The following is a 27326-nucleotide window of genomic DNA, read 5'->3' on the forward strand; positions in this document are numbered from 1 at the left end:
TTGTCTGAGATGTCCTTCATTTGGAAGTGAGCAGGATAATCACTATCCAATTAGATCATGGGTTCTCAAACTCGGTCCTCAGGACCCCACACAGTTCACGTTTTCCAGGTCACCCGGCAGGTGCACAGGTGCATTTATTACTAATTGACAGCTTTTAAAAGATCCACAGGTGGAGCTAATTATTTCACTTGTGATTTTGGGGCAGGTTTATTAAGCTTGGTGATAATGTGGCTGATACTTTATCACCAGCCAATCAGCTTCTACCTGTTATTTTTCAAACCAAGCCTGTAACTACACAGTTGAGAGCTGATAAAGTACCAGCCACATTATCCCTTCACCAAGCTTAATAAATCTGCCCCTCTGTGAGGAGACCTACAAAAACATGCACCGTGTGGGGTCCTGAGGACTGAGTTTGAGAATCTGTGAATTAGATGATCAGGAATTTTGGTACTGCTTTCCTAGCACGGCGCCCGTCTCATTGAGATCCATGAGATAAAAAATCGTGAGCCCCCGATAACTATTGTTAACGCCACCAGCACTATCAACGCCAACCCGAAGCGCAGCGAGGGGCGGCGGTACGCGTCCTCCGACCTTTTCATACCCCCACTATCCACGTCGGCGTGGAGTTTATTTTATATAGTGTGGCGAGCGCAGCGAGGGGACGCGGACTACTTTACATGTATTCCGCGTCCTGTTTCGGGCTCGCTGTGCTCGCCACACTATATAAAGTCAACTCCACGCCAACGTGGATAGTGGGGTTATGAAAAGGTCGGAGGACGCGTATCGCCGCCCCTCGCGGGCTCGCTGCGCTCGCCACGCTTCGGGGTGGCGTTAACAATGGGGGGGCCATTTCACCCATGAGGGGGGGTTAGCAATTAAAATTAGGGTTTTGGGGCCTTTTTACATTGATTCCAATGTAAAAATCTTGTTGATTGCATCATCTCATGCATCTTATGCCGCACAAACACATAAGATGCATGAGATGCTTGAGATATCAGCCCCACACATACAATCTAGATCGTGGGCGCCGTGCTAGGAAAGCAGTACCGGAATATTTAAACAGCAGGAGCTGAGTGATCTGATTAATTTAGGAGGCAGTGACCCATCCACATGTGTCTGCATTTGATGTATTGTCAGTGTGGGAGGAGGGGAATACTGGTGGGTTACAGGTCACAAACACAGGTGTAGGGTGGAATGGGCAGTGAGTCCCCCATGTCACTAATTAGCAATGTGATGCATGAGAGCTGAGATGTGCAGCGCTCCTACATTCTTACTTTTTTTTTTTCTTTCTTTCAGGTTTCTGACTTTGAAAGTTTTGTGGGCTCACTGAACGACCAGGGTTATCTGTTAAAGAAAGGACCCAAAGTCTACCAACTGCAAACTTTGTAGAACTGTTTTATATGTTGTTGCTTCGCAATGTTTGATTGAAAAAGAAACATCAACTGCAATGTCCTGTTTCTTAATACGCCTGTAAATAACGGTAAATGGATCATAAGGACAAAGTGTCTAGGTCGTCCCCACAAGGTCGACATGGGAATGGTTGAAACCTGAACCGGTCAGCATGCAGTTTTCATGTTTTTTATTATCAATTTGTAAATGAATGTACCACGTACCCTCTCATGGCTCGTCATGCTTCGGGCAAGGTGCCTTGTTCTGTCACTGATGCACTTGGCACACTTTACTGTTCCAGTGTTCACATAGACGATACAGTAAGAAAATGGGGGTAAAAAAATTGTGAAAAACCCACATCAGCCTTTTTCATGTGCCGACCAAAAGCATGTAGACCCAAAGTCCAGATCCCAAATAAAATCTGAATGTATTAATTGTCCTGCTACTAATAGTGCCGTACCAGTTGTAAGAGGAGAGTGCGTGATGTATCGCTGTAGCAGCTGTTCCTCCAGGAATCTCAGCCAATAAGGAGTGTAGAAATGATTCCATAAACTTACCTGGGCGACATCTACCCCTCATCTAGAGAAACGTCACAGTCTTAGAACAAAATTGTACTTTTGGTCCAAAGGGGGGGTGTGGGACTGTCCCTCAAGTGCTGTAGGAAGTGGTCATCTGTTTAAAAATGATGTACTGTATAACCTTTTGGCTGCTTCTCTGTAAACCCAGGTACACACTAGCCCATGTTGCCGATATTGGCTGAGGCAGGGTGCTCGGCAAAGTCTCTCTTCGGCAAGTGCATGGCGTGGTTAACAAGGTTCTCCCACTACTAAACTGAACAGATGAGGGAGGAGGTCGTTAACCATGAGCAGGAGCGCGAATCGTTAACTATGTTGAGCGTACACGCTAGACAAGACCGTTGAAGATATCCCTCAGAAGGGCCCTTCCAGTCGATATCTTTTACTGTCTCGTCTAGCGTGTATGGGACTTAGGTCATTTTGTTGTGTTGTCTCCCTCTGTGTATCAATTTGAATATGAGACTGAAATAAATGGCTTGTCTTGTTGTAAATACCATGAACACGTTTACTTGTCAGTTAAAAAAAAAGCACAGTTGTCGGTGGTTGTTTTTTTATCTTCACTAGTGGGTGTAAAATCTATTTAAATATTGAATCACAATAAACTGATGTAAAACCTAATACTGTAGGTCTCGACAAGGATCAAATGTATCATTGTCCTATATAATAGGCTAACGTTGCTCCTCACCTCTCTGGGGGAATTCATGTGTTGTGCACGCCTTGGCCACTAGATGGCACCAGACAGAGCAATTCAATTGTTTTTCTGTTCAGGTGCGCACTGGCACTGACATTATGGTTTTTTGTTCTGTCATTTGGAGGGGCTGGTAACAAGGGATTCTCAGCACCATATGAAGTGCATACTAAAGTATACAACAAGCATAGCAAGACAAAGTGAATACAAAAGCATATTAAATACAAAAAATGCAAATATCAAAGATATATACAGGGTAGTTGCTAAAAAGTAATTGCTGGCTGAATCAATACCCCAGTTGATGCACAAAGTAGTCAGGTTTAGAAGCACTGAATGTAGAAAGAATACCAAGGGGGAGGAGAACTAATTTCCAGTGGTGGGTCCCTAGGGCAGCATGGGTGATGCCCTAGAGGAGGAAGATATAATCCATTGGTCAGATACATGGGGAGCAGCAGTGTAGAGGGGGAGAGGATTGGGTAAAGGGTTTATAGGTTAGTAGTCTACTCTGTAGGACCTGGTAGAGAGAGGTTAAACCACAGCGGGTGGAGACAAAAATTATTCATGCAGCAGCGTTAAGGATCGTATATATAGAGGTGGAAGTAGGTAAGTCCAGACTGCAGGATGTTGCAGGAGCCCAGTCACATGGTCATCAGTGAGTGGATGAGGGCATAAAGTGGGGATGCAGTTAACATCCCAGTGGACAGGATGCTGGCAGTCAGAATACTGACACTGGTAACCCAACTTGTGTCCAAAGGTCAGCGCTGGAATCACAACAATAAGGAGAATGCTGACACCACAATCCTGACTGTCGGCATCCCAAATGTAAGTATGTGGGGCAGGCCGATTGGAAGGGCCGAGAAATGGGGTGAAATAAGCCCAAATAGCATTTGTCTGACGTTTGATCCATGCGCGTCGGATCACAGCTGGAAATCATACGTGCTGTGCGTTAGATCTCTGGGAAGGACCCCCACACGGCGGCAGAGAGCAGGGATCGCATACAGAAGAACCGCATGCAATGTATTGCGTGTGATCCTGCCGAGTTCTGGGCGGCTCAAAGGGAATTGGATGCGACTTCTCTAGGAGTAGCTAGCATAGTGTCTGGAGGGCCTTTAGGCTGCAGGGAAGGAGGGTTTAGGATTGGGTGGTGGTACAGGGGGAAGGTAAGGTATACTTACTGGAGGTTCTCTCCACATGGCAATGATGTCACTGCACTTCGCATGCGCAGAGGGACTCTTGGGTCAATAACCTGGAAGTCCAGAGACCAGTGGCCATCGCAAAGGTCAGCTCTTCTCAGTAGAGCTGCCCTTTGTTACCAATTGCATATGTCAGTATATATGTATTTAGGATTGCCATGATGGGTTACGAGACATTTGGCAAGTGATTGGTGAATCCCGCCCATTTAATTAGAGTCTCAGGAACTTGGTTCCTGATGAAAAAATAGCACTGATTTTACCAATTTCTGGAACTGGGTCATTTGCTAGTCACGGGGAGCTCAAGGCTTGGCGAGAAATAAAGCAACAACCAATCAGATCCTGTTCTTCGAACAGCCTGTAAAATAGTATTTAGGAGTTGATTGGTTGGTACTTTATTGCTCTGCAAGCTTTGATAACAGAAATACATATATGTAAGATTTGGGGCCAGATGCACTAAGCTTCAAAAGTGATAAAATGGAGAGTGATCAACACCCAAGCAAACCAGCTCCTGCCTGCCATGTCACAGACTGTGTTTAAAAAAATGTGATTCAGAAAGGTTTGGGAACCACAGCACTAAACTATGTGTAACCAGGGTGACATCAGGACCTTTTATCGGCAAGTGCCAGGGGGGTTATGGGCGCTATGTTGACCCTCGCTAGCATTGTCTCCTGTTGACCTTGCATGTAGGGCAGACGAAGGATGCTGCTGTCAACATACCTCCCAACTTTTGAAGTTGGGAGGTCGGGACGTTAGCGCGGCCTCGAGGAAAGGGGGCGTGGCCTCGCCGGATGACGCGAACTCCAGCCACGCCCCGTTTTCGCCGGTCGTCGGCGCTGAATAGACGCTGTGCGCATGCGCACAGCATCTATTCTCTGCAAGCTGGGGGGGGCTCCCAACTGTCCCCCCCACCGCGGGACAATGGCGGCCCCGGGCGGGACGCGGGAACGTCCCCGAATATCGGGACGTTCCCGCGGTAAGCGTGACAGTTGGGAGGTATGTGTCAATGTGACATAGCGCGTACACACTAGACATATTTAGATTTTGTCGTTCCGACCAGCAGAATTGGCAAAGTTGTTGTCCAGTGTGTATGCAGCATAACGACTCCCATACATTACAGTGATGTGTTGCATGCGTACAACCCCGCCGGTCTCCCAGGCGGCAGATTCTCATACAATACATCATATGTGGCCCTTTTACATACGGTGTATCTTATGTATGCCATTCACAGCCACAGGATCCGACAAATCCTTGTGGCAGCAATGGTAATATCCGGATCCAATCCGATGCGCACGGGACCACGCATCTGATAGGAATCGGAGGGAAGTCACATACGATATGGCACTTTTCGCACGATTTATCGACCTGATGGGTTGCAATCGAGTGGAAAAAGGGCCATATTGCACTAGTGCCTGCCTGAGTGCGTCTGTAGGTGCAGAAAGAGGTGGAAGGATTTGCAAGAGAGGCCTGTGTAAAATAGTCCAAATTATTATTTTTTTATTGTATCAATATTCAATGAATATACACCCTAGGGCCTGTGCCGCGTGTACTGTATATATATATATATATATATATATATATATAATGACATAATTCGTGCATTACATGCACGTACTAGGCGATGAGAGGTAGGGAAGGGTGTACGGGTCACTGTGCTGCCGTAAGGCGCGGCCACCACCGATGTGTCGCGATGTGAGCGGGCTGGTGTACGGGGAGCCCCGGCCTCTGCCTCCCAGTGATCGCTGCTATGTCGGTGCTGCTGGCGCTGCTGTTGGGCCGCTCCCCTCTCCATGGCCGGAGCTGCTGCCCGGCACGCAGGCTGCTGAGAGGCCGGAGCCTCGCCTGGGCCCGCCATGCTGAGGGGAGATCCGTCCTGGGTGCCAGAGACGTCCCCGGGCCTGCGGAGTCCGGCACTTACCTGCCACGCTTCCTGCACCGCAGCCCCGGGCACACCCCGCTCCTAAGCCCCGGCTCCGGGCCGACCTGCGGGTGGAGCCGCCTCTGGTCGGATAAGACCGATGACCCGTCCTCCAGCACCGGGCAGGGAGAGGCTGCGCCCGCTACCAGGCCGCTCTCTGCACTGGTGAGGACCCCCTTATAACCATATACCTGTCTATATACCCCTTATACCTGCCACATATATACCCCTACATCTGCATATATACCTGACTATGTACCCCTTATACCTGGCACATATATACCCCTTCTTATTCCCATACATCTGCCATATATACCCCTTATACACACATACCTGACTATATACTCCTTATACCTGCCACCGCAGTGCACCTGTCCTTACACATTATACATGTATATACTATGCATTATTCTACCAGTCTCCTCTGTAATACCAGCTATCTCGTCCACTATTTTAATGGGTATAGATCATTTGGTCAACATGCTGAAAGGTTGACATGGGACAAGGTCGACAGGTCATTAGGTCAACACAAGCATTAGTCGACATAGGGTTTTTCACTGTTTTTTTTTGGTACTTGTGGAGTATCACGGCTCCCATCGCATGCCATATGTAGTGGCATGCGATGAGATGCGATTTTTACCGGTTTTTAGCTATTTTTAGCAAAAATCGCATCGCATGCAATCAAATCGCATGTGATGCGATGTGTTTTTGCACTGAAATGCATCCAAATGCATGGAAATGTGTAGCAAACATGTTAAATGCCCCCAAATGTCATTTTTCAGAGTGTACCACCCCCACTATCAACGCCAACCCGAAGCGTGGCGAGCGCAGCGGTACGCGTCCTACGACCTTTTCATACCCCCACTATCCACGCCGGCGTGGAGTTGAGAATAGAAAGTGTGGCGAGCGCGAAGTGTGGCGAGTGGACGCGGACACCTGTGAAGCCCGCGAGGGGACGCGGATACCTGTGAAGGTATCCGCGTCCCCTCGCGGGGCTCGCCACGCTTCGGGCTCGGTGGCTTGCTGCGCTCGCCACACTTTCTATTCTCAACTCCACGCCGGCGTGGATAGTGGGGGTATGAAAAGGTCGTAGGACGCGTACCGCTGCGCTCGCCACGCTTCGGGTTGGCGTTGATAGTGGGGGTGGTACACTGAAAAATGACATTTGGGGGCATTTAACATGTTTGCTACACATTTCCATGCATTTGGATGCATTTCAGTGCAAAATCGCATGCGATGCGATTTTTTTAGCATACGATGGACATCGTGGGAGCCGTGATACTCCACAAGTACCTGTGTTTCTATGTCATTATTAAGGTGAGCCCAAAAAATTGGGAACTACTGTACTAAGGTGTATCTGAATGGGATACGGTCATTAGGTAGACACAAGCAATAGGTGGACATGGGCTAGGTCAACGGTGAAAAGGTCAACATGGGGTTCTCCATAGTTTTTGTGCCGACAGGCGGTGTTTGTGCCTTTGCGAGTGAATCAGAATAACCCCCTTTGTCCACATGTTATCATTGACAGCACTGGTTTCACATGTTCTATATATAATAAATCAGTTTAATTAGTCCTGGGTCACCAACACACGGCACCCCTGCAAGTGTCCGGGGGCACCCCAAGGTGCCATGGCCCACAGTTTGTGAACCACTGCCTTAGTGGGATGTTGTCAGGTCAACTCTGGAAAAAGTTGACGTGATTCTTTTTTGCGTGGATTCCAAATGAGTGTACTGCTTTGCTTGCCATGCTTTGAGACATGTTTCCAATTTAGTCCAAATGAATGGTAAAGTAGGAAGAAGTAAAAAAAAAAAAAAAAACAACTTGTGTCCCCACAGTCATGTTGATCTTTTGCATGTGTCGACATGACTACCATGTGTATGTCAACCTAGAGCAGGCATTCCCAACCACGGTCCTCAAGGCACACCGACATGGCAGGTTTTAGTGATATCCAGGCTTGAGCACAGGTGACTTAATTAGTACCTGAGTGATTCTGATTAAACCATCTGTGCTGAAGCCTGGATATCACATAAACCTGCACTGTTGGTGTGCCTTGAGGACCGTGGTTGGGAATGCCTGACCTAAACATTGTCTAGGTACTATTATACTAGTCACATCGAGATTTTAAGCTCCTTGGAGCAGGGCCCTCTTCTCTCGCACTTCAATTACAGCACCCTTCTCCTCAGCGACCGGCTGTACCCACATCTCTTCTCACTTTGTAATCTTTCATCTGTTTCAAAGGCATCCTGCTCTTAGTAGTACGACATTTATTTCTTTCTTTGCTTCCCTACATCTCAGATGTATATTGTACTGAGAATTATGCTGCTAATTGTTATCCTGGCTCTGTTTTAGTTGTTCAGTTACTGTAATGTTTCTGTTCTGTACACCCTGTATTGTTCAAATGTGCGCCCTATGTACGGTACTGGGAACCAACTGTGGCATCTTGTAAACAGGGGCACCGGCCACTGCTGTGTGCTGAGCTGGGGAGAGAGGCAGCTACAGCGGCAGCCTGTCCTCTCTCCCCTGCGCTGGTGTGCGATCACACCCACACTGGCACCTTTCCACCATCAAAAACTATGCCCCTTCATGGTGGCCATGCCCCTTCCCGGTAGCCACGCCCCTTTGTTTTACTGGGGCCCAAACAATCTCTCGGCTCCCCTGCTTACAAGTAAAATGTAAAGGAGCCCATACACGCTCCGTTGTGTCTGTCTCCGTTCTGTACTATGCGAAGCGCTCTCCCGCGCATCACATAGTACGGTACAAAAAGTATGTGCTGCACTATTTGTACTAGCTACACATCGCATCGGATTGCATTGCATGCACACTGCATCTTGTTATTGGGATTCTAATCTATAAACCAGTTAATACCCTTGTTGTCCTTAGAAATCAACATGGTACATGTTCTAAAAATAACCATTTCAGTCAGCATAAACTCATTTTAAGGTACTTGTGAGTTATCTGGGCGTCCGATTTGGGTACTTACGATTTGCATGCGATTTGCATGCGATATCGCATACGATATCGCATACGATATCGCATGCGATTTACGATTTGCATGCGATTTAACATGCGATTTGCATAAGATTTGCTATTCATTTCATTACCCCACTATCCCCAAAGTGTGTCTATCAACGTGAACCCGAAGCGTGGCGAGCGCAGCGAGCCCGCGAGGGGCGGCGGTACGCGTCCTCCGACCTTTTCATGCCCTACTATCCACTAGGGCGTGGAGTGAGAATAGAATAGTGTGGCGAGCCACCGAGCCCGAAGCGTGGCGAGCGCAGCGGACACCTGTGAAGCCCGCAAGGGCACGCGGATACCTGTGAAGGTGTCCGCGTCCCCTCGCGGGGCTCGCTGCGCTCGCCACGCTTCGGGCTCGGTGGCTCGCTGCGCTCGCCACACTATTCTATTCTCACTCCACGCCCTAGTGGATAGTAGGGCATGAAAAGGTCGGAGGACGCGTACCGCCGCCCCTCGCGGGCTCGCTGCGCTCGCCACGCTTCGGGTTCACGTTGATAGACACACTTTGGGGATAGTGGGGTAATGAAATGAATAGCAAATCTTATGCAAATCGCATGCTAAATCGCATGCAAATCGCAAATCGCATGCGATATCGCATGCGATATCGTATGCGATCTAGTACCAAAATCGGACGCCCAGATAACTCACAAGTACCCATTTTAAACTTCTTTTTTAAGGTGACTCAAGGTCAAAGTATTTTCTTTCCTTTCTCTGAAAGCTGCTGGAATCTCAGTTTCAAAGTGGGTAGTAAGAACATCTTCTAGTCAATTGGATAATCGGGAAGCTCTCAGCAGTACAGATTATTTCAGGAGATGGATCCTGGGACCTCTTCTGTAGTGTGAATATAATGTCTATAGAAACCAGCAGGGTCCTCCAACAGCACAGAGCAGTGGCAGGAGGCTTTTGTCACTGGGCGGTACACAATGGCAAGGGTGGCTAAAAACAAGCCACCCTTACCGTTTAACCCCCCGTGCTGGCCGCTCACCCAATTCGCGGCTAAAGCAGGGAACCCGCTGCATTTACCTGTGAGCCTCGCTGTTTTGGCGGCTGCACACGCCGTTTCTACCTTGCTGTTAAAAACGCAGCGAGGTGGAAACTGCAGCTGCAGGGGGGGTCAGTTGAATACTGACCTGCGAGCTGTGAAATGGTGAGCAATCAGCACTGCTCACTAAAGAACACTTACTACCGCCCACTGTCAGACCAGTGCTTGAAGTTTGTGTTGTCAAAAAACTTGTATATCATAATTTTATGTTAATTTTGCTTTAGTCTACTCCAGGGTTGCCGACTTTCAAAAAATCCTCTCCGGGAGAAGCCCGGAGAGGATTCTTGCATTACGCGATTTGGGGGCGGGGCTTAACTGTGACGTCATTAAGCCCCGCCCCCACTACAACAAATAGCCGAAATTACTGTTATCCGTGAAGGGGTCGGGGCTAAAACGTCACGATTGTGCCGTTTTAGCTCCGCCCCTCCCCTGAGACCCGCGGATTGCGGCATATAAATGCCGCGATCGGGGGGCTCAGTGGGGGTCCCCCTGATTCCGGGAGGGTTGCCCACCCTTCCGGGGGCCGGGAGGAAGGACCCGATTTTCGGGAGACTCCCGCAAATTCCGGGAGGGTCGGCAACCCTGGTCTACTCTCAAGCATTGTTTTGACTTTCTTGCGTCTAGTACATAGGACTGTAAAAACATGATGGGGCTATATCTGCCTATACTGGGCCTGACCTCTGTCACATAATCCCTTCAGAGTGTGACCTTGTCCCTGATAATGTATCACCAGTCCCCCTGCCACCTGGCCTCAAACTGTTGAACTGGGAAAAGATTAGGAATGAGGGATAATGCACTCAATCTGTGTCTCCTGTTGTGTTTTGCAGTATGAAAACCCATGGACAATACCAAATTTCCTGTCTATGTCCAGGATTGGCCTTTCCCCAGTTTTGGGCTACCTTGTTGTAGGGAAGGATTTTAACATTGCACTTGGAATTTTTGCTTTTGCCGGAGTAACGGATTTGGTGAGTTATTGGTTTATATTGTAATTTCATATTTGATTTGGGTGGTTCAAAATTATATTTTACTTACCTGCAGAGAAAAAGGATAGCACAGCGCTTTCACCTTGCCAGACTTCCAACAGAAAAGTGCTGCCACATTGTGGTTCCACCTCGTGCCAGTTTATAAAACCGAGGAGGAGCGGATATTTCAATCAGTGCAGGAAGACTTAACTGTTACCATGGGGTATTGGGGTGAACTCATTAGGGCTTCTTATTGAAGTACTTCAGGCAGATTGGAACACCTGCAACGTTGTCTACTGGCTGAGCTAGACATTCATCTATGAGGCTTTTGCAGAATGCCGTATTCCCAGCTTGGAACCATACATTCCAGAAACTGGAAAAAAAAAATTCTTGCTAAAATCACTACTGGGAACATCTGTAACAACACTACTGGGGACATGATAAAAATGGGGGGGCATACAATGAAAAATGGGGTCTGGGGGGCATTTAACATTGGGGCCAATGTAAAATCGGGTCTCAGGGACCATTTAACATTGGTTCCAGTGTAAAAAATCGGGTCGGTCGGGTCAATTGCATTACATGCAATTTGGTTGCATGCGATGCGATTGACCCGATTTTTGCAACCCGATTGCATACAATTAAAATCGGTGGCGCCGTGCTAGGAAACAAGTACCCACATACCAAAGTAAATCATACACCAAATGATTTTGTTTTTGGTGCTCTGCATTGTCCAGCATACAGGGAAATTAGGTCAGTGAGGGGAACAGGAAGTGGCATGAAGATGACATGAAATCGGTCCAACGTGGCCCGTCTGTATGACGCAACATTGGCTTCCATAGTAGTAAGTTAACCCATTTTTTTTTTGACAGTTGGATGGATATATTGCACGGAATTGGGCCAATCAGAAGTCAGCATTAGGAAGTGCTCTTGATCCGCTAGCCGATAAAATTCTTATAAGTGTCCTGTATGTCACCTTAACCTATGTTAACCTGATCCCAGGTAAGAATGTGCCTTTTTTGTTTATATGGTTACTAATATATCATTACAGGTGGGGTATCCCTTATCCAAATATCCGTTCTCAAAATTATTCCGAAAACCATACATTCCAGAAAGTGGAAACATTTCTTGCTAAAAGCACTACTGGGGACATCTATAACAACACTACTGGGGACATGATATGTAACTGACACTACTGAGGACATGATATGTAGTAACTGACACTACTGGGGACATCTGTAACTGGCACTACTGGGGACATGATATGTAATTGGCACTACTGGGGACATCTGTAACTGGCACTACTGGGGACATGATATGTAACTGGCACTACTGGGGACATCTGTAACTGGCACTACTGGGGACATGATATGTAATTGGCACTACTGGCGACATCTGTAACAGCACTACTGGGTACATGATATGTAACTGACACTACTGAGGACATGATATGTAACTGACACTACTGGGGACATCTGTAACTGGCACTACTGGAGACATGATATGTAACTGACACTACTGGGGACATCGGTAACTGGCACTACTGGGGACATCGGTAACTGGCACTACTGGGGACATCTGTAACTGGCACTACTGGGGACATGATATGTAACTGACACTACTGGGGGCATGATATGTAACTGCCACTACTGGGGACATCTGTAACTGGCACTACTGGGGACATGATATGTAATTGGCACTACTGGCAACATCTGTAACTGGCACTACTGGGGACATCTGTAACAGCACTACTGGGTACATGATATGTAACGGACACTACTGAGGACATGATATGTAACTGACACTACTGAGGACATGATATGTAACTGACACTACTGGGGACATGATATGTAACTGACACTACTGGGGACATCTGTAACTGGCACTACTGGGGACATCTGTAACTGGCACTACTGGGGACATGATATATAATTGGCACTACTGGGGACATCTGTAACTGGCACTACTGGGGACATCTGTAACTGGCACTACTGGAGACATGATATGTAACTAACACTACTGGGGACATCGGTAACTGGCACTACTGGGGACATGATATGTAACTGACACTACTGGGGGCATGATATGTAACTGGCACTACTGGGGACATGATATGTAACTGACACCTATATGTGCAAGGAAATGATTGTTTGGCATTAAAAGTCAGTGCCTGAGATAGGACACGGTTGTTCCTGGAGTGTATGCAAGAATGGCTAATGGAGGGAGATGCATTTGGTGCAGAGGCAGCAGGTGGGTCATGAGCTTACAGGGGAAGGTGATCTAGGAGCAGCGGCGGCTGCTGTCCCTGATTTGGAGTACCGACCACACATTGCATGGGGCAACCAGTTAGCATATGTACATATAATGTTGTATGTTATATATATATATATGTGCTGACAACCATACCCAGTGATCCGCAGCACCGTGTTTTTCAGGGTATCAGGTCAGTGGATAGACAATGTCTAGGTCAACAGTCACTAGGTTAACCACTAATGGTCCGACAGTGACTAGATGGACACCTTGGACAGTGACTAGTGACTTATGGTCGACATGAGGTTTTCATGATTTTTTTCAGAAAAAAGGTGGATTTTCATACTTTACTATCCAAGTGGGCATAAAGTAGGAATATAATAGTACTAGGTGATTCATCGCGCCCTACGGGCGCTCTTCACACCGTCGTAAGGGGCTGCGCCCCCTTAATTTGTGAACATTTGCATATGAGAAAGATGGTTAGAATTGTATGAAAGATGGCCTGTATTGCAACTTGAGTTATAGGTGAAATGTGTTAAATAGAGAGCATATGATGTGGAAGGGGGTGTGTATTGTTTTGTTTAATTAAAAAGCGGTTACAGAGTAAGATGTACATTGATAGTGTGGATGGTACAGTGACATTTGTGGGTGTGGGGGGGCTGTGTGTGTGTGCAATAGTATAGTAGGGTGTTTCTGAGTCAGCAGCTCCCCACTGGCGGAGGTCACGACACAGGAAAACAGGAGGCTGGGTAGTGATAGGGGTGTGTGGGCATAAGGGGGACTAAAGAGGAGGGTGGGAGATACTGTGCAGCTTCTGCCAGTGGGTGAGGGTCCAGCGTGGCAGTACAGGAGTACAGGATGGTGGCCCTTAGTCAGTGTCTCCTCCTACTGGGTGGGAGTTCGGGTGCATAAGAGCAGGAGGCTGGGCTATGAGGCATGATAGGGGCATGTGGGCAAAACAGCGTCAGCAAACTCCCCAGTGGTGGAAGTTACAGTACAGGAGAGCAGGAAGCTGGGTAGTGATAGGGGTGTGTGAGTATACGGGGGACTAAAGAGGGGCTTAGGGGTGCCGTGAATTGCGGGAGGGGCGCGGGGGTGCCGTGAATCAAGGGAGGGGGGGCGCAGGTGTCGGCGAATCGCGGTAGAGGGCGGGGGTCCGCAAAGCGTGGGAGGGGGCGTGAATTGCGCGAGGGGGGGTTGCGAATCGCGGGAGGGGGGTGCGCGGGGGGTCCGTGAATTGCGGGAGGGGGGGGCACGGGGCGCGATGAATCACCTAGTTGGTTATATATTCTTGTAGAAGGATGGTAGGATGTTGCTGTCATTCAGAATGCATTTACATAAACAGTAATAGTAGCAGTAAAAGGTCTGACTTAAAACACCTACAGTAAAACAGAACAGGTGTTATATATTATAAAAGAATTGGTTGATGATGTGTAGGTTGACGTGCACATAGTTCATAGTTGTCACTGGAAAAAAATTGCTACAAGAAAAAATCAACACAGAAAGTTCAACACAAGTAAATGTTGACATAAGTGTGGCACTTCATCGGTGTCCATGTCGACACATGAGAATAAATATGAAAACATTCAAAAAAAAGAAAAATAAATCTTCAAAAACTCATGTCAACCTTTTTCATTGTCGACCATAGCCGTGCCAGTGTTTTGCATGTGCCATTTAATCCTGGGGTTGCCGTGAATCGTGTGCGGGGGTGGAGGGAGGAGGTGAGGGGTGTCCGCGAATCGGGAGGAGGGGTCGTGGGTGGATGCCGTGAATTGCGGGGGGGGGGGGGGGGGTGCCGCGAATTGTGGGAGGGGGGGGGCGCGGGGCGGGGGATTGCCGCAATGACAGGAGGGGTGGTCAGGGGTGGGGAATCGCGGTAGGGGGGGTCGTGGGGGGCACCGTGAACCGCGGGAGAGGGTGCCTGGGGGGTTGGCGCGAATCGTGGGAGGGGGTCGCGGGGTGCCGTGAATCGCAGGAGGGGGGTGTGTCACGGGGTGGGGCCGCGAATCGCGGGAGTCACCGGGGGTGCCGCGAATTGCGGGGGGTGTGGTGCAAATCGCGGGAGGGGGGTCGCGGGGGGTGCCACGAATCGCCACAAGAAAAATCAACACAGAAAGGTCAACACATGTAAATGTTGACATAAGTGTGGCACTTCATTGGTGTCCATGTCGACACATGAGAATGAATATGAAAACATTGAAAAAGTAAAAAATAAATCTTGTCAACCTTTTTCATTGTCGACCATAGCCATGTCAGTGTTTTGCATGTGCCATTTAATCGTGGGGATGCCGTGAATGGGGGGGGGGAGGGAGGGAGGGAGGGAGGTAGGTGCATACCTCCCAACATGACCCTCTCCAGGAGGGACACATTGCTCTGTTTCTGGACTTTCTTCTTAATTTATGGATTACCATCACCTGTGCTTAAACACCTTTCTTATCAATTACCCTGTTTAAAACAGGTGATGACAATCATAAATTAAGATGGAAGTCCACAACCCAGCGTTACAGCTCCAGACACACTTTGAGTGACAGATGTAGCCAAATATATAAGAGATGGCGAGCAAAGCGGTACATATACGGTCTCCATGTCGATGTATGATTACATAGACACCAAAAAAATCATGTAACCCTTATACAGTACCAGCCTTTTAACTATTGACCTTGCCTATGTCGACCATAAGCTTGTGTCGACCTAGTGACTGCCAACCTAGACATTGTCTATCATCTATACCGTAACCGTGTTTCACTGACCTGCTGTAGCACAGAACACAGCGCTCAGCTTGTCTATCTTTTATAAACCCACCCCCAGATTCCAGGGAAAGTAGCCTACCGGAATCTGGGGGTGGGCTTATAGAAGACAGGCAAGCTGAGCGCGGTGTCCTATGCTGCGGCAAGGTCTGCGATGCACAGTGGTGCTGCTGTTCACTGGGTATGACAGCCAGCACATATATTATTAAACTAGCTCAATGGTTGCCAAACTTACTTGAATCACTGTACCCTAGAGTATCAGCATTTTTTTTTATGGCACCCCTAGGATAAAAGCCGTTTTTATTGACAAATTTGGGACAAATATTAAATGAAGTAAATGTTGCCTACCTGTCATTATTTAGTTCTGTTGTGTTTGACAGTTGTGCATCTGTTTGTCCACATGTTTTATCATTGGCAGCCACTAGCCCTGGTTTTGCCAATAGTTTTGACCATAAATAATTAGATTTGGAACTTGACCACCAACCTACTGTAAGACAACACCCCTGCAGGAGTCAGATGGCACCCAAGGGAACCACTGTTGGGAATCACTGCACTAGCTGAAGTAGCCAGCGTTGCCTGGGTTTAAATATTCAGGTTATTAAGTTACCAACAATATTTTTAAAAAGAAAGAGAGCGCACAACCGAAATCTGAATATTTGTTATAGGTTTATTAACCAATAAAAAACAATTAAAATCTGCATTTGTAAATATATACAATAAAATACATTATTTATTTTATTTAACAGTCACACTCTTAAATAGATGGGCACCAGTGAGTAATAAATGTATTTTATTATATATATTTACAAATGCATATTTGAATAGTTTTTTACTGGTTAATAAACCTATAACAAATATTCAGATTTTGGTTTTGCACTCTCTGTCCTTTTAAAAATATTTCTGCAAGTAATCTATTCCAATTACTTCTGGGAGCTGCACTACCAAATCTTGTGATCATTATAATACATGTAATAATTCATTTATTTGGTGTTATTGTTTTAATTTTGGTACTAATTGACATATCGGAACTGCGCCTGATTTTTTGGTATTATAAGTTATCAACAAGTTAGATGTAACTGTCAATATTTTATAAATAATTAGCAGCTCTTCCAACACACCCATGAGGTGGCTGCACTGTGTCGTTTTTTTAAATGGGGTTTCGCCAGTAGCCCTAATCCCCAGGTGCTGTATGTGATGGTATCTCAGGTGTTGAATCTCTGTTCCAGGATAATGTGGTGCAGCAGAGGGTGTGTAAGGGGCAGGGGCTTCAATGCTCATCTCTCAGGTGTGGAATGTCTTCACCTAGATGAGCTCAGCCTTGCGGCTTCAATGCTCATCTCTCAGGTGTGGAATGTCTGCACCAGGATGAGCTCAGCCTTGGGGCTTCAATGCTCATCTCTCAGGTGTGGAATGTCTTCACCTAGATAAGCTCAGCCTTGCGACTTCAATGCTCATCTCTCAGGTGTGGAATGTCTGCACCTAGATGAGCTCAGCCTTGGGGCTTCAATGCTCATCTCTCAGGTGTGGAATGAGCTCAGCCTATCCCACGGACAAATCTGATCTAGTATAGGAGCTGGGAATATGTCATTCCCCAGGAGCCCCATTGATTAATGTCTGTCTCAGCCTGTGGTCCTGCTACACCCTCTGTAGTGAGGAAAGAAGTGCTGCTGCGTCTTCTGAATATATTGCGCACTGACCCTCTAATGCTGCTGACGAAGCCTCGCCAGCCTGAGCGTGGGGTCTTTTCTTTTAGAATGTCATTTAAACTTTCCTTCACTTGATGGAGTTCTCGAAGTTCAGCTTCTTTCTTTTTTATTTCCTCCTCCACTTCTCTTTTGAGCTGTAATGCGTCCATCATGTCGTCATTTGGAGTCTCTTGTATGTTTTCCTCCAGCTGTCCGCTCCTTTCTCTGTCACTCCTATCATCGCCAGTCACGTCCGTGCTGACAGTATGAGGCAGTAGACTTTCTGTGAGCGTCCACATGGCACTATAGTTATGTGCCTCTTCTATCCAGCCTAAATAACGATCATAGCTCCATGCTTTTGGAGCACCAACCATCTCGATCTCTGTAGAGCCATCCCTGATAGTCACCATCAGTTGGTCCTCTTGTAGATCTCCTGGGTGAATTATTTCACCATCATCACATACTCGCTTTGAAACTGAATACACCAAGTCGATCTTTTGGTCATCCAAACATAAGGTACTGTATACCGCTACGTTGCAGGGTATTTCCGCCATGGTTTGAGAAGATAATAAGACAAAATCTGTCAGAGCTGCTTCTCCGTCCTGTGACTCTGCAACAATAATGCTCTCTGTGCAGTGCACAGCTTTTTTTTTTACCCTCCAAGCTCTATCGTGACATCACACGCTATTGTGACATCACTAGCTATTGTGACATCACTCTACCAGTGCCTTGCTGACAGTTTGTCCCTCTTTATATAGTTAATGAAGTTTACGTTGTTTTACACTAAAAGTTATAGAATAAAGGTTTAATTTGATTTATATTTAATATTTTCATATCTTGTTATTTGGATCTCCATTACTGCAACAGTATATCTCATAATTTTATCCTTATGAATAAAAAGTAACTTTTTTAAATAAAATAATAAAACTAATGTCATATAGAAAATAAGTTTCTGGAGGAGTGGATGTAGGAAAGGTGTTATTATGTATGTAGTAGTCAGGGGCGCCAACAGGCGCCCCTGACTACTACATGTTTTTTTTGCATCTATCCATTTTAATATTCGATGGCCAGGTGCAGGGGCTACCTGGGGGTGGGGTCTGTGCGGCATGACCCAGGAAACTTGTCTATTGCCCCAAGGGGCTGGGAGGGCTTCCCAACCTTCGGGAGCCTCCCGGTTGTTCCTGGAGTGTATGCAAGAATGGCTAATGGAGGGAGATGCATTCGGTGCAGAGGCAGCAGGTGGGTCATGAGCTTACAGGGGAAGGTGATCTAGGAGCAGCGGCGGCTGCTGTCCCTGATTTGGAGTACCGACCACACATTGCATGGGGCAACCAGTTAGCATATGTAGCATATGTACATGTAATGTTGTATGTTATATATAATATATATATATTTATATAATGTGCTGACAACCATACCCAGTGATCCGCAGCACTGTGTTTTTCAGGGTATCCGGTCAGTGGATAGACAATGTCTAGGTCAACGGTCACTAGGTTAACCACTAATGGTTCGACAGTGACTAGATGGACACCTTGGACAGTGACTAGTGACTTATGGTCGACATGAGGTTTTTATGATTTTTTTTCAGAAAAAAGGTGGATTTTCATACTTTACTATCCAAGTGGGCATAAAGTGGGAATATAATAGTATGGCGAGCAAAGCGGTACATATACGGTCTCCATGTCGATGTATGATTACATAGACACCAAAAAAATCATGTAACCCTTATACAGTACCAGCCTTTTAACTATTGACCTTGCCTATGTCGACCATAAGCTTATGTCGACCTAGTGACTGCCAAGCTAGACATTGTCTATCATCTATACCGTAACCGTGTTTCACTGACCTGCTGTAGCACAGAACACAGCGCTCAGCTTGTCTATCTTTTATAAACCTGCCCCCAGATTCCAGGGAAAGTAGCCTCTCTGTGCAGTGCGCATCTTTTTTTACCCTCCAAGCTCACTTGTGACATCACTCTCCCAGTGCCTTGCTGACAGTTTGTCCCTCTTTATACAGTTAATGAAGTTTACGTTGTTGCTGAATATAGTCTGCTACCTGTCCTTGTCCTTTGTTACCATTTAGTATACTTCAAGGTTTCTAAGTGCATCTTACCGTAATACCATAAACTTTACCATACACTAATTCAAGGTATCGCATGCAAGTGCCTGCTGACGGCTGGACCGCATGTAATACATTGTATACTAAAGGACCGCATATGATGTATTGCATGCAACCCCCAGCAAGTGCTGCCAGATCCAAAAAATCTTCTGTGCGGCATTACGATTTCTGGATCCAATCCAATGCACATGGGACTGTGCGTCGAATCAGAGGTTAGGCACATACTATTAGGGCACTTTTCACAAGACTTCTCGGCCCGATCCATCAGAATCGGGTGAAAAAGGGCCCAGATTGTATATAGTGTTCCTTCTAGGTACTAGGGCAGGCAGGGCGCCGCTGCACGGGGGCAGCGTAAGGGGGGCGGACTGGGCTCCAACGTCACAAAAGGGGCGTGCCGCCAATGTCACAAAAGGGGCGTGCTGCCAATGTCACAAAAGGGGCGTGCCCGGGCCTCGCCGTGGTGAAAAGGGGCGGGTCCGGCCACCGGTGTCACTGAAGGGGGCGGGCCAGGCCACCCGGCAGGCTCTACACTGCCTGGGAAGCGCCGGGCATCGCTATATACAGCAGCGCCAAGCTTCTCTGGTCACATCAAAGGGGTCGGAGGCAGGCTGTTTTAGCGGGGCGCTGCCAGAGGGGCAGGGCGCTAAAACAGCCTAGCGGGAACACTATGTATAATTCTACGGCCTGATACTCTGTGGTCTGATACCCTGTAGGAGAATTGATTAAATGTGACTGTGTGTTTTGCAGTCTCCAAGTTAGCAGTAATGCGTTGCACACAAAATCATTGTGCAATTGCTAATTAATCTATTGCATATCTCTGTATATCTGCTATCGCCTAATATGCCTTATTATAAAGTACAAGTTTCTTCATTAATTACTTCTATTATTTCATTAAAAAGTTATAAAACAATATTTTTTTCTATTATTTTTCAGTCCCCCTGACAGTCATGATCATTCTGAGGGACATTGTCTTGATTGCTGCTGTTTTCTATGTCCGATATAAAACTCTCCCGCCACCAGTAAGTAGTGCCCTCTGAGGCCTTTGTAAAGGGACATTTTTAAGATGTTGGACTTAACGTGGCCCATCCCATCGCTCCAGTAACCAAGTACAGAGAGAAACCATTGGCCAAAGAGGTTTTGAATTTGAGTGTCATGTGACTGCTCCCATTCAATTACTTAATGCCCTCTTCAGTCCCATCATGAGGAAACCCTGTATTAATTTGGGTGCCAAGATTTATATATTACGGATTTTTTTTTTTTATATTAAACAATAGTTATCCATAAATATCTGAAGGGTTCATAATACTCTCTATGGCGGTGATTCAATTGTTTTCTTGTAGCGCTAGTTAATAGGCACCTGACGGAATGATTCCATTATTATTCAGATTAGGTGCAAGTGCCACAGACACCAACATTTCTGCTCACAGTCTCCCGAGGTGGCAAGAAAAACGTGCCGAAAGTCTGTGGTTTGGGCTCCCTAACCAGCCCTTTAGAGACGGGTTTAGCCACTGTATGTGGCTATATCTGGTACCTATGTGTATGATCAGCACGATAATTAACAGGCACGAAAACAATTGAATTGCTCTGCCAGGTGCCCTTTATTATTCACCGCCTACCCCGAATTAGTTGAATCACCTCCAATATGTTTAGTTCCAGACACTGGATAGACAGTTAATAGGTTGGGCCCCCCATATGGTCAACATGGTCACAAGACTGACTCTGTCTTAGGTGGGCATACATAAGGGTGATTTCTCCCCTCAGAGAGGTTGCCTGCGGACCCTTTGCATGTGATCTCAGTCAAGCCTGCCCGGCTCGGAGACGATTCAATAGATTGCTTGTGCAGACATTGCGACTCGCAGGTACCGGTGCCACGCGCACAGGACCACGCATCGCATTGAACCTGCCGTCATTCACCTGCAATTTGGGCTCTTCTTCTGCAGTTGAGCGCCACAATCACAGGAAAAGAGCCCAAATTGCATGTGAATTGCCTGCTGTATGAGGGCCTTAAAGACAATGGGGTGAAAAGACGGTCAACATGGTTAACGCAAGGTTTTTTTTTTTTGGTTTTTTTTCTTCATTCACCATTCACATTGACTACGCCTGGGTACACAGTATGCTAAATGGGGTTACATAGGACAAAACATACAAAGTGACACTCAAAAAATTGTAAATTTGCCGACCTTCTCTGTATCAACCTTTTGACCTTGACAAACCTGTTGACTGTCTATTTACTATACATCCATTGAACCCAATTATGTCCTGCATTATGTCGTATTTATTTGCAGAGAGAATGCATGCTATAATTCATGTATTACTCCGGTAAGGTGAAAGACGCGATAGTCAGCGTTCCGGAGTCTCCAGCTTCATTGCGCACAGAGATTTTCTATGCCGTCACATCCTGTGTGTGCTGTAATTCTGCTATAGCGTGTGCACAATGTAATCCTGATGATTGACTGTAACCTTGTGTCAGTAACATTGCACTATTTTTCTTTTTTTCTTTAGAGAACTGTTGGTAAATATTTTAACCCTTGTTATGCAACTGCTCAGTTAGAGCCAACGTTTATCAGTAAGGTAAGACTTTTCGGCAGATTAAGCATTTCAATTTTGATTTCGATTATTTCAATTGACCAACTGTATTGGTGCAAATTCACAAACCTTAAAATATGTTACTACATGCATTTGTTGTTCAATTATGGTTTAATAATCGCATTTTAAAAAATAAAGGGCTTGTGTATTTTTTTTATTTTTTTTTTAACTTTTCTCAAGAATTTTTTCTTTCTTGCCTTCTAGTTGAACACAGCGGTTCAGTTAACATTGGTGGCAGCCTCACTAGCTGCTCCAGTGTTAAATTATGTGGATAGTGTCTATCTTCAAGTATTATGGTGAGTTGCCAGACATGATTTTAAATTGACATAGAGCATCCTTTTTTTTTTTTTTTTTTTAGACAATGCTTTTACTTAAGGAACTTACTTAACCCTTTGAGTGCCGAGTAAATTTGTCAAAATAGGAGTAAAAAAAAATTGCCAAGCAAACATTTTTATTCATTATAATGACCTGTAATGTTTACCTTGTATAGGAAATAGAATCTTTTTTTATATAAAAAATGCGAACGGCGCTGGCATTTTGGCAGATATTTTGAACAGCTCTCCCAGAGATGTTGGCACTGAAAGGGTTAATGGGGGGAAAGTCCCATTGTTGCTGGCTTTTGATTTGCCACTGGTGGCAGAATGGGCTGTCCGTGTCATTAGGCCTCCTGCAAAATGGCGAGTATCACAAGTCCATGGGTGGGACAAAATGACCCGCCCACTCCCTGTAGACCTGCAATTTTCGATTTTACTTGGAAGTTGGCGGGATGTGGGTGATCCACCCATTCTACTTGGAATCATTAAGTGTTATTAAGAGATAATGTAACTGAACACTGGATATATGCTATTATCAGATTTGATCTGGGTCTGGAACTAGTTACTTTTGTAGAATTTGCTTTGATTGCTACCTGGGACTGCAATTTAAATTCTTCTCCATTTTTTCAGAATAAAATCTGCGAACTTGAAAAATATCCTGAAATGGGACTTGAACCTAAAGTTATTTTTGCTATTGGGGTATATGGTTGGGATCATAAGTGACTGAGGGGGTGAATTCATTTGTACCCCAGTAAAAAAAAAAAAACATGCTTTACTACAATTTTTTGCCTGATGTTTTTTTGTGCAATTCAATTGAAGCTAGTTTTGTGCAAAGATGTTCCCGTTTTCATATAAAAAGCACATAAAATCCGAAAAAAGTTCCCAGACTTATTTGTTTTCTCCATCACCGATTCAATTAGCTGCAGTAAATTACCTTAGCTAATTAAATTTCCTCCTAAATTTGCAGAACTGGGGATGTTAACTATAGACATGGCGGTCTTGTGTTTTTAATGATTTATTTATTTACTTATATAGCGCAGCAGATTCTGTTGCGTTTTACAAATGTTATGTTAAATAGCAATATTTATATTTTTCTATTTTTAAAAAAAGTTTTTGTTTTTTCACCACAGGTGTATCACTGCTTTCTCAACTGTTGCCTCGGGGTATAGTTATTATCATTATGGACAAAAAACAGTTAAAGTTTTGAACAAAAAATAAAGAACGCAGGAAACTCCTAGTACCCATCGCATGAAGGATTCAATTTCTCTTCACTGCAATTTACTGGATGCTGGTGATTGCTCATGGACTACATTAAATTTAATCAAAGTTGAATTCTATTTTTTAATACACTTAATATTCAATATTTGAATTTTGGTATAATAAACCTGACTGATTTAGAAGAATTTAGTGGAATCATTGTTGAAAAATAATCAATCAAACAAAAAAAACAAAAAACACCTCTTGTGCTTTACGATTTCATTAACTTCTGATTAATTTTTTAGACGGTTGCCTTTGAGTTCATGTATATACTATTATAATATGGAGGGTTATGAGTTTTTTTTTATATATTTATTGGGCTTTTTTGTAATGGCAAAAACAAAGAAATAACATCATATGGGCGCATCCTAAAATATAAACAACAGACATAAAAATTGAGGTTTTTAAAGGTTTACTAAAGGGACACCTGTTGTATTGGATTCATTTCATCCTACGCCCAAATATTAGGATGCTGTGCTAGGTTGTTGGAAGATAAGTAACATCGCTACCGGTTATCCTCATAGAGCAATTCTCAGAGCTGTCAAGTTTGGAAATTTCTCTTCTCTCAATCATGGTGAGGACAGGAGATGACATGGCTCTCTGATAATAAAGACAAGGGATTGGAGGAGACCGGTCTCATCTACAGCTGCTATGTTGGATTCCTCCTTTTCCGGTGAGACCCGAACAGTGCCGAAGGTGGTCCTCAGAGGTGCCAGAGAAGTTGGATTAGGGCAAAATAGCATTCGCTTTGACCTCTAAAAACAGGACCACACTATTAAAAATACAGATCAAGGATATGAAACAGACTTTAAATTATTGTGAATTTGGTGTTATACACAATATGTACATTATTTATGTATCAAGAATGTACTGTAACATCAGTTTTTTTGGAATGTTTATGGAGGAATTTCCCCATTATAATTGTGCACTTGCCCCGGCCAGAGATTATTATATCTCGGTTATTTTCTCTGCTAACATTCTTGGAACACGAATTCATAAATATAATTTACAATTAGTTTTTTTTTTTTTTATTTGATTAAATGTTGAATTCAGTAGCACTTAATATTAAATTACAAATGTACCTAATATTAAGGGTCACTCTCTTCGTAGGACTTTCTTAAAATCTGTTAAAACCATTTAATATTTGTTGGTCCTCCTCAGCAGACACAAATACATTTGTATAAAATGTTAAGTTCCATTTAGTTATATATGTTGTCCATTTGACCCCCAACCTCTTTCCCCTCCCTCTGCTGCTCTCCTTTATTCGATGGTATATGTTTTCCCTGATCATCTACATGCTCCTTTTTTTTCTAAACCATTTGGTGCCTGCTCTTCATTTTAATGCACAAATAAAGATGCCATTACCACTCTCTACCTTTTCCCTCTCACTTCAACACCCTTATTGCTACATTTAAAGGCCACTTCTACTTTGAGGGTGTCATTCACTTCTCATACAAATGCTGAATTCCTTTTAGGGAAGTGTAGTATTTTGGTTCTCATCCTACCTATCCAGGCTCTCCAGTGTGAATATGTCTGAATCCACCTTTTCAGGTGGTTTTCCAGACGGTCCGACCCCTGCTATTTCACATATTAAAGTAAATATGTTTTAGCTTCTGTATCACCATTACACAGTTACTCCCAGATGTATTTATTTTATATAGATTGCTTTATGTTGGCCAGTGTAACTTAATGTCTGTTTGCAATTTTGGCATAGATTGCCTTGTTACTTTAAATATTTCCTCCAACCGGCAGAAGTTATTTACGGGACCACTACGTTTCTGTTGACGACACACAAACTGCTGTTGCGTTGATGTCCTTTCTCTGTCCTTTGTTCCTCAAATCCGTTTTACCGAACACATTGCCAAATCTTTCATTCATGCATTCGTATTCTCATGAATTAACTGTTGACTCCTTCTTCTTCCTGGTCTTCCCCAAATTTGGTCCCAACGGAACATTTTGAACACGGCTAATTTTCATTGACAAGCATTCTCATTTTCCATGTATGCTCTGACATTCTCTGCAAATACTTCTAACATACAAACCCAAAATATGTCCAAGTCTGCCCTGTCCAAGATCTGTGTACTTTCTCCACTCTCATCGCTTGCTCCGACTCCTGGTGACGGGATGCTGAAGTTCCCTCCCTCTATACCAGGCATGTCCAAACTATGGCCCTCCAGCTGTTGTGAAACTACAACTCCCATCATGCCTTGCCAAAGATTTGCTATTAGGGAATGGTAAAGGCATGCTGGGGATGTGTAGTTTCACAACAGCTGGAGGGCCACAGTTTGGACATGCCTGCTCTACACTCTAAGTTTTCTGCTGAAGTGTAGTGGTTCTGAGAAAATGCAATTGTGCCAAACCACCTTCTGTACGCAGCCTCCTTTATTTCTCATGTATCAATCTCCTATTTTCCAATAGATCAATCAGGGCTTTCTTACTACTTTGTCTGTTTTTATAATATCCAGATGTATTATCGTGTATTGTTCCGACTTGTAAAAGTACTTGATTGGCATGGTTGAAATAATTGCTATTAATAACTGTGACTTAAGGAAGGGACAATACAGTTCCCAAGATCTTCACAGCCAACAGAATATTAAAAACTGGTTTATTTGAAAGACCTATGTTTTTATCACTTAGTGACATGTTTAACTACCAGTCATGTTTTCAATAAAAGTAAATGTGAAATTTTGAAGGCTTCATTTATTTCTTCATGGGCTGAAACACACACACACACATATGGAGAGGAGAGCTCTGGCACTCACTTCTTAATTAGTAACTACCTCCGTTGCCTTCCATTATACACGGCTGCTGTAGCAGTTGATGTGTGTAGGAGACGGCACTCATGAGGAAAGAAGACACAAACACATACCATACTGTATGTTGAAGGCTTCAACATATGGCAGTAATGGCTAACCTTAACATTCCATCTGTTGTTGAACTACACATCCCAGCATGCCCTGCATCAGTTTTAGCATGCCCAAATAGTAAAACTGTAGCAGGGCATCCTGGGATGTTAGTTCGACAACAGCTGGAGTGTCAAGGTTAGCCATTACTGACATATGGCATGTGTTTGTCTTTCCTCCTGAGTGCCGCCGTATCCAGTTTTATATACATATATATATTCCTGTTACATTGTTAGCAGGGTTGACATAAATATACAGTATCTATTACAATTATACCTTATTAGCTCTATATTCGCTTTTTAGGTTCTGCCTGGTTAGACCATTCATCTAACTAATTTCCTTGATCCTAAAGGGCAGGGTAATCATTAAAACAAATTCAATTAAGGGCATTGTTAAAGGGGATATCCAGCTACAATGAATTACTGTGATCAAATCCCTCATTTGTTCATCTGAGGAACAGAGCCAGAATCAAGCACTTAATTCCCTCTGAAGAACAGCCTAAAGTCACACATGCATTTGTATCATCATGCTTAAGGTACTCACACACATAATTGTGCTAAATTGCCAATAATCTGGAGTTTGCATGTTTTATTGCATAGTGTGCATATATGAGAGTTTTTCCCTTTGCCGATAATCAGACCATTATTATTTACTATGGCTTATCAGACCCAGAACCCTTCTCAAAAACA

At 44.8% G+C, this 27326-nt stretch overlaps 2 protein-coding genes across 2 annotated transcripts in view; both read left to right on the forward strand.

Annotated features, from left to right (window-relative positions):
- The window catches only part of MCM8 (minichromosome maintenance 8 homologous recombination repair factor), a 66235-nt gene extending 63653 nt beyond the window's left edge, over positions 1 to 2582 (forward strand). The window contains exon 19 of the mRNA XM_083175621.1: positions 1297 to 2582. Coding sequence (XP_083031747.1) covers positions 1297 to 1389 — 93 coding nt within the window. The 3' untranslated portion in view covers positions 1390 to 2582. The remainder of the gene's footprint in view (positions 1 to 1296) is intronic.
- A 2891-nt stretch (positions 2583 to 5473) lies between these two features.
- CRLS1 (cardiolipin synthase 1) lies at positions 5474 to 26422 on the forward strand. Its single transcript, XM_083175624.1, has 7 exons — positions 5474 to 5925; positions 10646 to 10783; positions 11650 to 11779; positions 20511 to 20596; positions 22080 to 22148; positions 22368 to 22459; positions 23608 to 26422. Exons 1-7 carry the CDS (start codon positions 5590 to 5592, stop codon positions 23693 to 23695), a joined length of 939 nt encoding a protein of 312 aa, XP_083031750.1. The 5' UTR covers positions 5474 to 5589; the 3' UTR covers positions 23696 to 26422.
- The last annotated feature ends 904 nt before the right edge of the window (positions 26423 to 27326 follow it).

The sequence above is a fragment of the Crinia signifera genome, chromosome 3 (genome assembly GCF_055691185.1).
Source record: "Crinia signifera chromosome 3, ASM5569118v1, whole genome shotgun sequence".
Taxonomy (NCBI): domain Eukaryota; kingdom Metazoa; phylum Chordata; class Amphibia; order Anura; family Myobatrachidae; genus Crinia; species Crinia signifera.

Bases quoted from the DNA above. Each gene is read 5' to 3' on its own strand.
- CRLS1 (XM_083175624.1), top strand. From the start codon at position 5,590: ATGTCGGTGCTGCTGGCGCTGCTGTTGGGCCGCTCCCCTCTCCATGGC. The intron at 20,597-22,079 runs GTAAGTAGTGCC...TTTTTTCTTTAG, and splicing joins ATAAAACTCTCCCGCCACCA to AGAACTGTTGGTAAATATTT. The intron at 22,149-22,367 runs GTAAGACTTTTC...CTTGCCTTCTAG, and splicing joins AGCCAACGTTTATCAGTAAG to TTGAACACAGCGGTTCAGTT.